At 41.1% G+C, this 16706-nt stretch overlaps 1 protein-coding gene across 2 annotated transcripts in view; it reads left to right on the top strand.

Moving 5' to 3' along the window:
* The window catches only part of AP3D1 (adaptor related protein complex 3 subunit delta 1), a 55981-nt gene extending 40968 nt beyond the window's left edge, over positions 1–15013 (top strand). Inside the window, exons 22-32 of one of the 2 annotated variants that reach the window (XM_032210179.1) lie at positions 403–604; positions 1613–1675; positions 3336–3419; positions 3725–3862; positions 4553–4600; positions 4765–4954; positions 6059–6147; positions 6895–6980; positions 8829–8950; positions 12192–12271; positions 14221–15013. In XM_032210179.1, coding sequence (XP_032066070.1) covers positions 403–604; positions 1613–1675; positions 3336–3419; positions 3725–3862; positions 4553–4600; positions 4765–4954; positions 6059–6147; positions 6895–6980; positions 8829–8950; positions 12192–12271; positions 14221–14316 — 1198 coding nt within the window. In that variant the 3' untranslated portion in view covers positions 14317–15013. Of the gene's footprint in view, positions 1–402; positions 605–1612; positions 1676–3332; positions 3420–3724; positions 3863–4552; positions 4601–4764; positions 4955–6058; positions 6148–6894; positions 6981–8828; positions 8951–12191; positions 12272–14220 lie in introns of both variants that reach the window. The other variant, XM_032210093.1, reaches the window with a different exon arrangement.
* Positions 15014–16706: the final 1693 nt, after the last annotated feature.

The following is a 16706-nucleotide window of genomic DNA, read 5'->3' as shown; positions in this document are numbered from 1 at the left end:
CTGTTAAATATAGGAGTAAATAAAATGGTCCAAAGATTGTTAGAGATATGTCCAGATAATTGGTACAAGATGACAACTATACTTCTGTAGCCATTTTTTTTTCTTATGGACATTGCAGCAGCACAGAACTTTCCCACTGCATACGTGGTAACCGGGTTAGTGTACTGAAGGAGAAAGCCTAGATAAAAATTGTCTGCCCTCCCTGGCAATCTCTCTAATAAGGGGAGAATATGTGCAGACCTACAAGCTGGTTTCTCTTCAGATCGTATAAATCTTTCGCCTTTTACTATGTAGTGAAACTAATTCACTCTGACATTCTATGCTGACCCTAAACTGCTTTTGGAAGCTGAGGGAGACATTTGGTGGAATTTCATTGAAGATATTACCATCTTTTTTGTTAAGGCCTTTAACAGACAGTGAGGCACTTCCCGTGCAGAGGCATCGAAATGTCGACAATCTTAAATCTCCACAAGAAACGCAAGCCCCCCTGGTTGAAAAGAAAAGCAAGAAACCAAAAAAGAAGGAAAAGAAACACAAAGAGAAAGAGAGGGAGAAAGAAAAAAGAAAAGAGCGGGAAAGAAAAGCAGATGAAGATGACAAAAAGGTAATTTCCTTGTTTCTGCCTGCTATATTTTTTACAATCGTAGAAGTCCAATGAAGATTTTAAGAGCTTCTCAATAGTCATAGGTGCCTTATAAGGAACAGTGAAATGTAGCCTATTTCAAAGAGTCTAACTTAATAAAAACTTCTATGTACTGTTTATAATATTTATCCATTTATTTATTATAAATATTTACAACGCAAATAATAAAGATACTCAAATATTTCTGAACAAGCATGGCATATTTGCAGATACAACCAGAATTCTAGATTGGGATTTAAATGACTATACCTTGCAGTTGATTTGGTGGCAACTCTTGCACCTATAGCATTAAGAATATTATTAAGGAATACAATATTCCTGTAAACGTTATGGGGGCACATAATGTTTATTCCAGATCACAGTGGCTGAGTTCATATCTCTCGTTGAGCTCAAACAAAGCAAACAACATTATGCCTTCAAGGTGCTAGTTGTCACCTACAAAGCCCTTCATGGTATTGGATCTGGGTACTTGAGAGACCACCTACTGCCAATTACCTCCACTAGGCCGATAAGATCCCATAGATTAGGCCTCCTCCGAATTCCATCAGCTGGTCAATGTCGACTGGCAACTACCCAGAGGAGAGCCTTCTCGGTGGCTGCTCCGACCCTCTGGAACGAACTCCCCGTGGAGATTCGTACCCTCACCACCCTTCAGACCTTCCGCGTAGCCCTTAAAACCTGGCTGTCCCGACAGGCCTGGGGCTAAAGACTTCAACCCCACCCGAATAGTATGACTGTTGTGCTTTTTAACGATGTATTGTCTTCATGTGTATAACTTGTTCTGTCCTTCCCTCCCCCTGAATTGTGAGCCGCCCTGAGTCCCCTCAGGGAAAAGGGCGGCATACAAATAAAGTTAAATCCAAATCCAAATGCCTAGTGCAGTGTGGGAGCCTTATAGAATATGTGCTTTGAATGCTTGAAATTGTCCAATAATAATTGTCTAAAATATTTTTTGGGTGGTTCTTCCAGGCTCAAGATGTGGACCTGTGGCTTTCTGACACCCCGCCACCTGTCGCTGCCATGGAGGCAAAGGTTAGTTTTTCCTTGATAAACTGCAGCAGAACCTCTGAAAAACATTTCCTTCTCTAGAAATGTTGATTCCACTTTTCCAGGGAGGAGAAGGGAGTTCTAGCAAAGAAAATTCAGATGAACTGGGTAAATAATTTATTATATCAAAAAAGGTGACTCATAGCATCCTTTCCTTCCCTTCCCTTTCTATTTTGGATCCAAATTAAACAAGTTGTTAAATTAAGCTTTGCATTTAATCTACAAATTTGGTGAGGAGAGCATTAGCAGTGGTATTGAGTGTTATGACCTCAGAGGGTACAGAGAAGTGAATTTCTTTTCCTTGTAGGAAAAAAAGATCTTCTTGAAAGTATCATCTACCTTAGGAGGAAGTATTCTGTTTCCTGCAGGAGGTTCTACCCAGTGGTGGGATTCAAATAATTTAACAACCAGATTTCTGCCCTAATGACTGGATGGGTGGGTGTGGCCATGGTGGGCATGGCCAGGAGTGTGACAGGCAGCACTCTGCCTCCTGCACCACCCTGGGAGCAAAAATGGCCCAGGGGAGGGGGGGGTTCTGTCCCCCCTCATGCCTCATTTTGGGCCTAGTAGGCCTCCCTGCACTTACCTGGGAGTCAAAACAGTGCGCAGGAGGGCTCCTGGAAAGGACAGGGCAGGAAAGGGCGGGGCCAGCCAGCAATTTAACACCCGGTTTGCCCGAACCAGCCCAAACTGGCTGAATCCCACCACTGGTTCTACCCTCTCTCTCCTCCTCCCCATAACAACAACTGCAACGTCAGAGGAAATATTATCTCCTGCAATTAAAAAAAAACATGCTGATTCCTTCCATGCTTTTACATTATCATTAACCTTCTTGACAGGTGATGCTTTTTGAATTTCCTAAAATACAGAAGTGCATGTATATAGGTTGGGAGAGGAGGAGGGGTTTTTTTTCTGCTATTCACTTATTTTCTCCAAGGCTCTTTACAACTGAGAGAAATCCCTGCTCTTTGCACATGCTGATGACCTTTATCCTAAGGAGACCCTGATTGAGAGTATCATTTCGTGAGCTCATAGTTGAAGTTGTGGCCATTGATTACAAATTGAGAACTATTAAGATATTCTTATAACTGGGACGGGCAACCCACAAATCATATGTGACTTATCAGGCCCTTTTATTGCAGCCAACCGAGTCCCCTATGATTATACTACCGGATTTTGGAGACAAACTTTCAAATTATGAGAAGGTGGTTTTATTTATTTGGGTGTTGTTTTTTTTCAAAACTAAGGAGTAAAATAAGCTTAACATTTCTATTTTAGTCAAAACACCAGAAAGCCAAATGCAAAAAAAAGAAATGGAAAATCTAGCCCTGCCTCTTTCAGCAATGTCATTTTCACACACACCTGCAGTATCTGGCTACATACAAGGTTGCCCTCTTCTGCCTTACAGCTTTAAGGTGTGCTTTGAGTGGTGACCCTATTAAGGGAGCAAAGATGCTGGCATGGACTTTCAATTGGTGGGCTCCTTTGTGTGGCCCATTCCCAAGGAGGCTTGGAGAAGGAGACTACATTGAGGACATTTGGATTAATATGAACAGGGATCATACCTGGATGACTTAACCCACATATTTTCTGTGGTTTCTTAGACCAAGCTGGCTTTCATTATCCCAGTTTGTTTCTTTAGCAGGACCTGCCTGAAGTCAGTGTAGATCCGACGGAACCTGAAGAACCTAAGAAAGAGGAGGAACTTCAGGAAGAAGATGAAGGAAAGGTGAGTGGCGTAGAGTACTCTGCTTTTCTGTATTTTGCCTGGGAACAGATGCTTCTTGATCAGTCATTGATAATGGCAACCTGTATCTCATCTGGGAATAGTTTCAGTATGGTTTGAATCTGCTATAATTTCTGAACTGTCTTTGATCAGCAGTATCTTAGGCAGAGGGCTAAGTTGGCCAGCATGAATTTTAGCAGCAGATTCTGGCAGATACATCACTTGTCCAAGATAAACAACGTTTACTGGTGAGCCAAGAGGCAGCTGAGGAACCAGGAAGCTGACTTTTGGTCTACGTGCACTTACAGAAATCCAAGCATAAAAAGAAGAAGCATAAGAAGGAGGAAAAATCCAAAGAGAAGAAGCTTCCAAAGCATCGTGACCGAGGGGATGAGCCACAGACGGAATCTGTGCACAATGGAACCCTGGAGGAAGAGCCACTGCCGGTGAGAAATTTGATCAGTGCAGAGAGGTTGTAATCTGGGATAACTGGGATACTGAGATTCCAGAAGGCCTGACTGCTGTGACATGGTTCTGCAGCAGTTTTGCCCAACATCTTGATACTTTCCATACAGTTCCCCATCCCTTGGTTGAGGTTATTGGGACTGTAATCAACCATTAAGAGCCACGATGGCACAGTGGTTAGAATGCAGTACTGCAGTCAAATTTTGTCGGCTGTCTGAAATTTGGCAGTTCGAATCTCACCAAGCTCAAGGTTGACTCAGCCTTCCATCTTTCCGAGTTGGGTAAAATAAGGACCCAGATTGTTGGGGTCCATACGCTGACTCTGTAAACCGCTTAGAGTGGGCTGTAAACCACTGTGAAGCAGTATGTAAGTCTTAAGTGCTATTGCTTATTGCTGTTACCTGGTTGTTAAATCTACTGCGTTGAAATCCCAAAGGTGCTTTTTCAAAAGGCAACTGCACTTTGTTTTTCCCTTGAAGACATTTCGCTTGTCATCCAAGAAGCTTCTTCAGGTCTGACTGACTTTCTGACCTGGATGACTGACAATCTCCATAGATACACTGCACTGAAATCACAGATCACTTCATTGTCATATAGGCAGCTCCCAAGTTACACCATTCTTTTTTTTCCCTTTTGCTTACCTTGACTTTTCCTCTCTCCTTCTTTCCCAGCCTATGTCAAGCTATATCCTCCTTGCTGAAAATCCCTACATTAAAATGGTGAGTAGTCCATTTGCTTTTTCCAATTTTTGGTTTCTCTTGATTTCTTTGAACCATGATCAGGATCCACCATGCATTTGCTCTTGTTTTCCACACCAGTTTTTAGCAGCCCCAAGGAGCTCCTAATTTGTCTTGTGTCCCTTCCAATGATTCTTTCTTTGCAGACGTACGATATCCAGGGGAACCTCCAGAATGATAGCCAGGTTACCGTTTCTGTGATCTTTGAGAATAAGAGCAGCAGTTTCCTAAAGAGCATGGAGCTGAACGTTTTGGACTCTCTGAATACTAAAATGCTGCGGCCGGAAGGATCCTCCATCCATGATGGGATACCTGTCCCTTTTCAGCTGCCTCCTGGTATGACTGTCCTGCTCCCTGGTGAGAGGGGGTGGGAAAGAGCTTTTCAAAGAAGCCTTTGTAAAGAATCTTGGAGGACAGGACGTATCTTCCTACAAATATGTATCATAGTTCCATCTGAGCCAAACCTTGGAAGTTTATCATAAATTTCTGGAGCAACATAGCCTCGTCCTGTTTGTGTTTCAGTTAATGGGACTAATTTTCAAAAGGGTGGATTCAGAATTGAACAGATTCTTGCTGTTGCTGGTCCACTGTCAGCCCAAATAATCTCCAAAAGATGTTGGATGTCTGATCATGACATGCTATCCTTTTAGGGGGAATTCCTGAGGACCAAAGTATGAGCCCATTGGTGCATCCTGGGAACAGTGGTTTTAATTGGTTCCCATTATGCAGAGTATTTTCTAAAGGTGAATGGTTTTCCAAGTTAAAGGGGATAATGACAAATGCATTTGCCTTAGAGTGGTACAGGTAGTCCTCGACTAACGACCACAATGGAGCCCAACATTCCTGTTGTTAATCGAGACATTTGTTAAGTGAGTTTTGCCCCATTTTATGACCTTTCTTGCCACAATTGTTAAGTGAATCACCACAGTTGTTAAGTCAGCAACACAGTTGTTAAGTGAATCTGGCTTCCCCGTTGATTTTGCTTGTCAGAATGTCACAATAGGGAGCTCACGTGATCCTGGGACAATGCAACCGTCATAAAAGTGAACCAGTTGCCAAGCATCTGAATTTTGATCATGTGACCATGGGGATGCTGCAACAGTCATAAGTGTGAAAAATGATCATAAGTCACCTTTTTCAGTGCTGTTGTAACTTTGAACAGTCACTAAATGAACTGTTGTAAGTCGAGGACTATCTGTAGTTTTCTTTAGCAGTTCCCCATCCCGCCTTTAGTACATATTAAAACAATCCTGATTGATGGTTTTTGCTTATTGTTAAACTGCTAATGATTTATACTCTTTAGTGGAAAAAATGGTATTTTAAAGAAATCTGAGTTAAGATGTTGAAATCAAGATAAGCCTTAATATAATTCTCACTTTGTATATAAATCTAACAACATTCTGTCTACATTCTATTTTTTTTGTCTTTTCCCAAATTTAGGAGTCTCAAATGAAACCCAGTTTGTTTTCACCCTGCAGAGTATTGCCATGGCACAGAAACTAAAAGGGACCTTGTCATTTATAGTCAAAGTAAGAACCTGTTATCCTTTGCTGTGCTGGGAAAATATTAAAAAGGATTAAAGAGATATTAACATCAACTTTTTATTTCTCAAAGAGATGACCCTCACTAGTTAGCTTGAGTGAATTGTGTGTGGGTTTTTTTTTCAACCTGGTGCTGAAATGGCCATAAGAGTGAAAAACAGTCATCCTTGACTTTTTTCAGTGCCGTCATAACTTCAAACAGTCACTAAATGGAATGATTGCAAGTTGATGACTACCTATATTCGAGGCAACTGGTAGATGGACAGAGATATTTCCCTTAAGGCAGTAGGAAATGAGCTCCCTGCTGCTATTTGTGAGGCTTCCCCCTATTATAACAATAGCAATGCTATTATAGCAATTTTACTCTCCCAGAAAAATATGGTTCCCAAGGGGTGTTGGGGATACGGTCCACACATCTTAAAGTTGCCAAGTTTGAAAAACACTGTTCTAGGCAGTGATGGAGAACGGAGTTGGCTTTCCCTTGCTGCATTTGAGGAGAGAACCAAATCAAACATTTGGCCATACTAGGAAGATAAAATGCCTGGGTTTTATCCAGAGGATAAAATGTCTGGGATGATGGTGTATTTTAAAGCAGTGTGACCTTTGACTCCCCTCCCCTTCCCAGTATCTGTTTGGGCTGATGGCCTTTTAAGAATGTTTAAATTAAGTCTCATCCACTTGTTGGATAACTGGTTTTGGTCCTGTGGTTTACCTCTATTTGTCATTATCCTGCAGGATGATGAAGGCTCAACACATGAAAAGTTAGACTTTAAGCTGTACTTCAGTTGTGCCTCTTATCTAATTACGACTCCCTGTTACAGGTAAGTTAATGTTACTTCTTGAAGAAAAGCAACTTATTCTTCATTTGTTATAAGAAATATGCTGCGATGTTACCTATAGATCAGCATTATTATTCTTGCAATGATGTGACTTAATGAATTTGCAGCCAAAATTCAGTGAGAATGTAAGAAGAATCGGGAAGAATATGATGTTACTTCAGTTACACACACTTGAGATTTATTACAGAGATCCGTAGCGTAATTCCTAAGAGTAGCAGAGTATTTGTCACAGCCAAAAATTACCTTTGCACATTCTTAAAACGAATATTTTTTCTTTAAAATCTCTTGAGCTTTGGTTAATTGCACAGAAAAATGCTGAAATTTGTAAAACTTGCAAAAGCTTATGTTCTCATGTAGGATTTTAGGATGTTGTAGCTAAAAATCACATCAACTGTGGCAGTCTAGAAAAAATTAAAGTACATTTAGGCAAAGAGTAACTAATGCCTGGTCCATTAATGGAAAGTAGCAGACTGTGTCAATGTTTTCAGAGTCATTGTGGGTTTTGCAGTAAGTTTTGAAGAAAAAGAAGCAACATGCAGGCTGGGTGATGTTCAACTATACAAGGTAGAATCTTTTAGGATATCTTGAAAGAGCTAAAATGGTTTGAAGTGAACATGTTTCCCTTCACAGGTTCCATCCGTGAGTATTTAATTGTATCTGTGAGAACCCCTCAATGGGGAAATAGTTTGGTTTTTGCATTAAAATTAGCATAGAATGTGAGGAATTCAGGGTATAATGTAATTAGAAAAGATTCCAGATGAATAATAGATTATTGAGATGTACAGTATAAAGTGCAGTATTCGAAGTGTAAGGCCACACTTCGAATACTGCATTCTGTTTTGGTCACCATGATGTAAAAAAGATGTGGAGACTCTAGAAAGAGTGCAGAGAAGAGCAACAAAGATGATTAAGGGACTGGAGACTAAAACATATGAAGAACAGTTGCAGGAACTGGGTATGTCTAGTTTAATGAAAAGAAGGAGTAGGGGAGACATGATAGCAGTGTTCCAATATCTCAGGGGTTGCCACAAGGAAGAGGGAGTCTCCAAACTATTCTCCAGGGCACCTGAGGGTAGAACAAGAAGCAATGGGTGGAAACTAATCAAGGAGAGAAACAACTTAGAACTGAGGAGAAATTTCCTGACAGTTAGAACAATGAATCAGTGGAACAGAAGTTGCCTCCAGAAGTTGTGAATGCCCCAACACTGGAAGTCTTTAAGAAGATGTTGGATAGCCATTTGTCTGAAATGGTATAGGGTTTCCTCCCTAGGCAGGGGGTTGGACTAGAAAACCTCCAAGGTCCCTTCCAACTCTGCTATTGTATTGTAGCAGATTCATGATATCTTGTGTTACAATAGTGTGCCTGTAGAGGAATAAATGGAGATGGCTGCCTGGAGGATTTTCTGTCAGTCAAATGATAACCGTTTTTGTGTTATTCCTTGGGTCTGATTTTTTCTAATATTGTCTAAAGAATACAGTAAGCTGATGACCAATGGAGGAAGCATCCCCGAAGATTACAGAAAGAGCGTAGTGCTCTCTGAGCTTGATTGTCTGCTTGTAGATGTTTCACTATCCAACCAGATAATATCATCAGGTATTGGTTGCAAGCAATCAATCAAACCCAGAGAGCACCAAGGACTCCACAGTTCAACTCCTAGTTACATATATTCTCTTTTATTCAAATTACAGAAAGTAAAAATGGACTGAGCTTGGAAGAAGTTTTTAAATCCCCTCTGATATCAGACAGGTCAAGGTAGATGTTAGCCATTCTATAATTTCCAAAGTCCTCCACTGCTCATCTAAGCTTTTTCCTCTTCGCATTTTCGACAGTGATGCTTTTGCCAAGCTGTTGGAGTTGGGGGACCTGCATGCTAGCTCAATTAAAGTTGATGGCATCACCATCCCTTTCCATCATCTCCTGGCAAAAATTTGCTTCCAACATCATTTCTCTGGTGAGTTCCTGCTAAGAAGACTCCTTGACTCATACAGTTTTGTGTATATTGGCTTACAACTCTGCTGTTGGGCATAAACGGGTCATTCAAAGATTGGTGAACCCTCATTGTGCAAAGTTCTTCAGACAGTTGACATTCAGCCATTGTTAGTTTTTAGCCCTGGTTTCTTAACACTGAGCAGGAGGTAACCTACTAATCTTCCCAGCCTGGCAGCTCTCCATTTGTTGAGACTCTTGACTCCAGAGTTTCTGAGTTCTAAGCTCTGGGTGTTGCTTCCCAGTATATTTAGGGAATATTAAGTTGTGAAAGACTGGATTTTTTTCCCCCCAGAATCCATTCCAACTAGGATTCTGAAAATTTGGGGTTTGCTCCTTCTGAAAGTGTACCCTAAATTCCAAAACTTACATGCCATACTTAAATGCTGATGGTTGTTAGTATGGTGCTGTTTTTGTTTGCTGGAACAAATGCAGCTACTTTTTCTGAAGTTATCCCCCCCCCCCCCCAATTATTCTTCTTTGCTCCCTTTCTCTTAAACTCAATGTCCCAATATAATTTTGGGGTTAATTCTTTTATAATGCAGCAGTCGCTTCTATCTCCCATCTTGAATTGCTTATATATGTGTAAAGCATATATTTTAAAAGAAATAAACGAAGAATGTGAGATTAAGTGTTTTGTAAAAGGTACTCAAAAGGAAAATTGTTCTTGCTAATTTGTTGCTTCCACTCCAAAGTAACTTGTGGTTTGCACACAGAATATTCCTGGTTAATACATTAAATACCAGGAAAATGTAAACAAGCATCTCCACGACAATGACGCTGCAAAATTGTTATCACTTGAGAGTAGGAAATATTTACTTAGATTTTGACTGAGTTGGTCCCCTTTTTCAGATGCAGGATTGTCTATTACAGTGTTTTTCTATCTCAGCAACTTTAAGATGTGTGGATTTAGAGCCGAGGTGGGTGCAGTACTGCAGGCCACTTTAGCTGACTGTGATCTGCAGTTCAGCAGTTCAAATCTCAAGGTCGACTCAGCCTTCCATCCTTCCGAGGTGGGTGAAATGAGGACCCGGATTGTGGGGGCACGTTGCTGACTCAATTTGCTAAAAAAAAATTGTAAACCGCTTAGAGAGGGCTGAAAGCCCTATGAAGCGGTATATAAGTCTAATAATAAATAAATAAATAAATTTCAATTCCCAGAATTCCCCAGCCAGCATGCTGGAAATTCTGGGAGTTGACTTCAGCATATCTTAAATTTGCTGAGATTGAGAAACATTTATCTGTTACATAGTAAATAGGTTCTGCTCTGGATATAAGCCAGCTTTTCTATCCTGATTTACCACCAAATGGCAGTGAAAATTCCCATCTTGGGAATGACAGGACAAGTCAATCCAAAAAGACTCCCTGATTTCCTTGGCACCCTTCAGGGCAAATTTCTTCTGAGGGCTGGCTGTGGTAGATGATGATTTCAATTCCTGTACTACCCTTTGTCTCAAAAGCGTTCCTAGGGCAAGTTACCCAACATTGGTTAACCAGATAATAGGTTAACACTGGAGATTTTTAAGAAGAGATTGGGCAATCATTTGTCTGAAATGGTACAGGGCAGTGATGGCGAATCTTTTTGGCACCAAGTGCCACCACCACCCCTCCCCCCCCCAGAAACTTAAAGACCAGTTGGCTGGTGAGCATGCGTGTGCCACCCACCTGGTCTTTGGGTGCATGCCAGCCAGCTGGTCTTCAGGTTTCCGGGGCTCTGGCATGTGTGAAGATAATGTGTGCCAGAAACCAGAAGAGCAGCTGGCGATGGCGCACATGCCCTCAGAGAAGGCTCTGAGTGCCACCTCTGGCACACGTGCCATAGGTTCACCATCATGGGTATAGGGACCCCTGCTTGAGCAGAGGATTGGATTAGAAGACCTCCAACTCTGTTATTCTGTTAAAAATTTACAATCATAATCCAGAGAGCAAACAATACTTTATGATCAGAAAAAATAAAAAAAAGCAAGAATAAAGTTCATTCCAGAAATTCCATGGAAATTTAAAGGAGTAGCTGAAATGACATTTCCTACCAGCCAAGAAAAATCTGCTTCTCTCCGCTAGGAATTCCTAGAGAGGTTTATAATATTTTAGACTTTATGTTTCATATTTTGTATTGTTATCTCTTGTGTTTTTATTGAAATGTGATGTGAACATGCCATACGGTAGATAAATAAATCCTAGAGAGGTATCTTGAGGTTTTAAAAAGGGAATTAAAACCATGCAAGCTTGCAGGAGGCTTCTTATTGAACCTTGTGTGAGTTGCTGTGCTAGTTTTATCTCATTATTAGAAGGAGAAACGTAATTGCTAATGCTTTTCAAATGACTTCCCATGAGAAAACTGCTAATTCTCTGAGCCAAAAGCATCTCTCCTTAGAGGATAAGTTTTGCTGTAGCAGATTTGTTGCATTGACTCTCTCAGTGCAATTATTTGCTGGCGCTCAGTAATTTTGCTGCTTCTGCACCAATGTGATGCCATATAATCCAAGTATATATATGAGAATAATGTGCCTGGGTTTTTTTTTGGGGGGGGGGGGATGTCTTGTTTCTTTTCAGAAGAATGGAAGAGGAAAGCAGACACTAAAAAGAACAGAACAAATCCCAACGGTCAATAAATAAATAGATAAACATGATTTTTGGTACTTGGGATACTTTCCTCTTCCCATCATTTGTTATGTTTTCCACCTGAGAGACCGGCTAGTGATCTACTTACCGTATTTTTTGGAGTACATCTTTTCCCCCCCTAAAAGAGGGTGAAAATGTGGATGCGTCTTAAACACTGAATGTAGCCCCAACCACCCACCAGCTCCAACAATTTACCTCTCAGCAATTTACCTCTTTGCAGCAAACGGGGGCTTGCGGAGGCTTCAATAAGCTATAGCAATCCTTGCAGCCTGTAACAGCTGATGATCGGGAGAAATTGAAAGTGAAACTTGCTGTTTGCTCCACCTGGCAAATTGCTGGGAGGCAGATTTTTTTTTCTTGTGCTAATCAGGCTGTTTGCTGCAAGCAGATATTTTTTCCTTGTTTTCTTCCCCAAAATCTAGGTGCGTCTTATACTTTGGAGCATCTTATACTCCGAAAAATACAGTAGATCAGTGGCTCATGTAGATATGCACTCCTTAAAGCTGCCCCATTTTTTTTTAAATCCAAAAGCCTTGTTTGGGGAAGAGACGGAAGCCCCTTAACCATTTTCTTTTTTCTTTCAGTTGTTGAACGTATGGGGGCCTGTGCATCCATGTACAGTCGTTCTATCCAGGGCCATCATGTCTGTCTACTCGTGAAAAAGGTGAATCCAAAAACAAAGCACAAAATTGCACAATTGACACGTGGTGATAGCATATGTTTAATTAGTCAGCTACAAATGCTAAAGCATAATGGGGCACTGTCCCCTTTTGCATGTGATGCTTTGCAGAAACCAGATACTTCAATCACAGGCATTCCCTAGTAGGTATTGATTTTTCTCGTCTCTAGATTTTGTTACTTCCACAATAAAATTAAAATATGTAAGTAGCCCGCACTTAATGAGTCCAATTCAAAATGACAACTCTCTCACTAAGTGATATGATCAGAAAGCAGAAAATCACATGACCACACGAACTTACAGTGGAGGTTTAGGCACTTCCGGCTGCGTTTGTTTGGCGAATCCCGCATGCGGGGATTTAAGTGAGACATTACATGTCCAACTTGCAACCTTTTGCCAGCTTTCCCATTGACTTTGCTTGTCGGAATCTGGCTATGAGGGTCGCAAAAGGTGATCCTCTGTCAGCTGTCCCAGGTAAACCAAACAGGAAACATGATTAGACAAGCTAATTGTACTTTATGGTGAGACTACATTATCAGAATCCTGCAAGTCTGAAAGTGCAAACTCCCTCCTGCCAGTTAAACAATTAGAACTGTCCTTACTAAGATTCCTTTTCTGACCATTAGGCCACTGGGGGGCCCTGCTTCTCATGACTGATTGTTTCCTGGGCAGCATCTCTTCCCCTCTTTCCTCAGGGCCATCTGTGGATTTCATCACATCACATGACCACAGGCATCTGCAACCATCATCACATGTGCAAAGGTTGCCAGGCACCTGAGTCACGATCACTACTTGAAGGATCCATTTTTTCCAGCACAGTCATAACTTTCAGTGATCCCAAAACAAATGGTCATTAAGTGAGGTCTACCTGACCTCATGGAGCCACGATGGTGCAATGGTTAGAGTGCAGTACTGCAGGCTACTTGTGCTGATCACCGGCTGCCAGTAGTTTGGCAGTTCAAATCCCACCAGAGTCAAGGTTGACTCAGCCTTCCATCCTTCTGAGGTGGGTAAAATGAGGACCCAGATTGTTGGGGGAAATAGGTGGACTCTGTAAACCGCTTAGAGAGGGCTGTAAAAGTACGTGAGTCTGATTGCTATTGCTATTGCTGCCTATACTATTAATTATATCCTTAGTTAGAATATCTGTATTAAATAATAAATCAGTTCCAACAATTAATGCAAAAAAAATTGTTTAATTTTTTTAAATTGACACAATAGGTGTTGCTCTTGTAATTACTCAATATTCTTAATAATACTTACGTGCATCTACTTCTTTAAACACACCATTTACGGAACACAAAGAAGATGGCCATCAGATAACAGGTAGTAGCATTAGGTATCATTGTATATTTTGTCAACTTCCAACTTCAATTTGCTTTTTAAAGAGAAGAAGTTAAATCTTGCCTGTTCAACTCCTCTCTCAATCTGACTCCCTGCTAAATCCATGATGTGGATTGCCTTCCCTTCAAGAGGGGAGAAATGAAGTTGCTTCCTAACCGACAGATAAATCTTGACATCTCCTTGTAAGAATAGGAGAAAAGAACAAACATGATTCAGTTTCCAGGCAGATGAGAGGAAAGATGATTATGACAATTTGATCTAGTGTTTAAGGCACCAGGCTAGAAATGGAGAAATTAGTTCTAGTCCTCATTTTAGCCATGAAAACCGCTTGAGTGACTTTGAGCTAATAACCAGGAGATATTGAGTTCTAGTCCCGCCTTAGGCATGAAAGCTGGCCAGTGACTTTGAGCCAGTCTCTCTCTCACAGCCCAGCTCACCTCTCAAGGTTCTTGTGGGGAAAATAGGACAAGGAAGATGCATGGGATGTAATAAAGCGATGCAAACAAGAATCTTCCTTCCTAATCCTAAAAAACTATTTTTTTCTCTCTCTCTTCCTCCCCCTCCCCCACCTTCAATGAATCCTTTGGCAGGGAGAAAACTCTGTGTCCATTGACGGAAAATGCGATGATTCAACCTTATTGGGAAATCTTTTATCAGAATTCAAAGAAAACCTGTCAAAATGCTGAGTGCTCTCGGAATTGGGCACAGCCCCTCGTCCTTCTGGCCCTCCAGACGAACAGCATCCTGAGGCTCACGGGACTGAAACCAGTGGAGCATTCGATTTCTCTCGCTCTGTGCGCATGTTTGATCTCCCAGGGCATGTGTGTTTTCCATTTCCTCCTCCCTCCTGGGTTGTTGTGTTCGTTCTATTTTTGTTTCAATTTTGTTACGGTTTACACATCTCAGAACTGTGCTCTCCTCTGTTTGGAATGGTCCGACCATAGCAAAGAGATTCCCCGACTGGATTGACATCCTGGCAAGGGAGAAAACGGGGTAGAGGAGATGCAGAATCCATATTGGAAACCCAACCGCATCCCTGGGTGTGCTTGTGCCTCTCCTGGTGTGAGAGCTGGTCAATTCCATTTATCCTTTTAAACTGCCCGTGCTTAAAAGGAGAAAAAGGTGCCCCTTCCCTGCAACCAATTGGGATGCGTCTTCCCTCCTTCCCTACAGCTGTTCTGGAGCATTTCCTGCTGCCCCAGGCTGGGATTGGTTGATCCTCTCTCATCAGGGTGGGGCTCCCACAGGAATGTTTAAAGCCCAATGCAATATATCATTCCTGGAATTAACGAAAAGTAGCCTAATTAGAAGTCCAAAGTCATTGTGTCTGTGTGGATTTGGGAGTTTTGTGATTATTATTATTTTCTTTCTTCTACATTAGGTTGAACAATCCTACAGGGGCCAATCTGCCATGCCCAGCTTTTACAAAGCCTACACTTAAGCAGATGGCCACAATCTAGTGACAGTTTGTTTTTGAAAGTGTCCTCACTCCCATAGTTGCAGCCAGTGACTTCTTTTTCTTTCTTACTTTTTTTTCTTTTGGCAAACTTTTCTTTTTCTCCTCTGCAAGATTGGATGATATTAGTGACGATCAGTTACAAATAGGGTGGAGCACCTTGATGGTTGTTAAACATTAATAAGAAATTGCACAATGGCAGCCCCTAACTGGATTTTTTAAAAATTCTCTCACAATGAAGCTTCACTATTGGATACTCCAAACACTGATATTTAGAATCCTGAACCTGGGGAGGTGGGGGGACAGGATGGGGAGGTGGGGGGACAGGATGGAACCAACAGAACCCTTTGGTCTCTGGCTTGCATTATGTCCTCTATGTTTCAAGACATTTGGTGCCTCAATATTCTTCTGTGTGGTCAGGGGTCTTTCTTTTTTTTTAATATCAGTACAGTAATTATGTCTGTTGGGAGCTGAGCTGCAGGATTTACTGAGAATAATTTAGCATTCTCCCAATATTGCAGCAGAGGCTGGTGAAGCAGTTATGGTAGGGGCGTCCAAACGGGAACTTTAAGACTTGTGGACTTCAACTCCCAGAATTCTCCAACCAGCTGGCTGTGGAATTCTGTGAGTTGAAGTCCACAAGTCTTAAAAGTTCCCAAGTTTGGACACCCCTGGGTTATGGCAAGGAGCAAGGCGGGGAGTGTTATTTGTTGACTTTTTGTGGATTAGTGCAGATTTTGTTGGGGGTTTGGAAATCTGCGCATATTCAGAAATGTCTTAAAAGGGCAAATGCTCCTTGAAGTTAGTGGATTTTAAATATATATATCTATACATATATATATATATATATTCCTGGATGAAAACTTGTCACTTTAGCATGTAGAGTCTGTTCTCTTACAGTGATTCTAAAAATCTTCTGAAAATTCTGTACAATATGTTATGTTTAAAAGAAAAAAGTTATTTACTATCGACATTCCCCCACAAAACACATACCACAAAGCTGCTGTAAGAATTTTTTTGTGTCAAGATGATCGAATAAAATTTCAAAACTTACAGAATTTAAAAATCTTTTCAGTTGTGCCTTGAATCTTAACGCTGAATGCAGAATTTTTAAAGGTATCCAAGCCTTTTTCCAGCTCAGTTCAAATTGCCTCTGGGGCCCTTAACAACGGATAGTGGATTGAAATCCAGATTTTAAAGGAGTTTTAATGATGGTCCGTTTTGTAAGATTGTGAATAGCCCTCATTGCTGCCTTCACCCAGTCACTTTAATCTGACCAGTAAGAGGAAGCCTGTCATTAATTATTTTTTTGTCCCATTTTGTTTCAGAAAGGCTCCAAGACATTTCCCACGCTGCTGGGGAACAGGGATATTAAGAAAATTAACTTCTTCAATTTGCATGTGAATATAGTGGGATTAATCATCAGGATAGCAGTTTGGATGGATCTCTTCATTTTATTTTGTGTGTCCCATTTGTGTTACACGAAACAGCAACTCAACAATTCAACAACTGGGCTCAAGTAATTTTAAGAGACTGGCGTCCTCTTCCATATCCTTCAAAGCCATCATTTTGAGCCAGTTTTTTGACAGAGTATCTCCTATACCTATGAACAGAGAAAAG

Source organism: Thamnophis elegans, chromosome 1 (assembly GCF_009769535.1).
Source record: "Thamnophis elegans isolate rThaEle1 chromosome 1, rThaEle1.pri, whole genome shotgun sequence".
In the NCBI taxonomy this organism is placed as follows: domain Eukaryota; kingdom Metazoa; phylum Chordata; class Lepidosauria; order Squamata; family Colubridae; genus Thamnophis; species Thamnophis elegans.
This window is presented reverse-complemented; position numbering and strand designations above follow the sequence as displayed.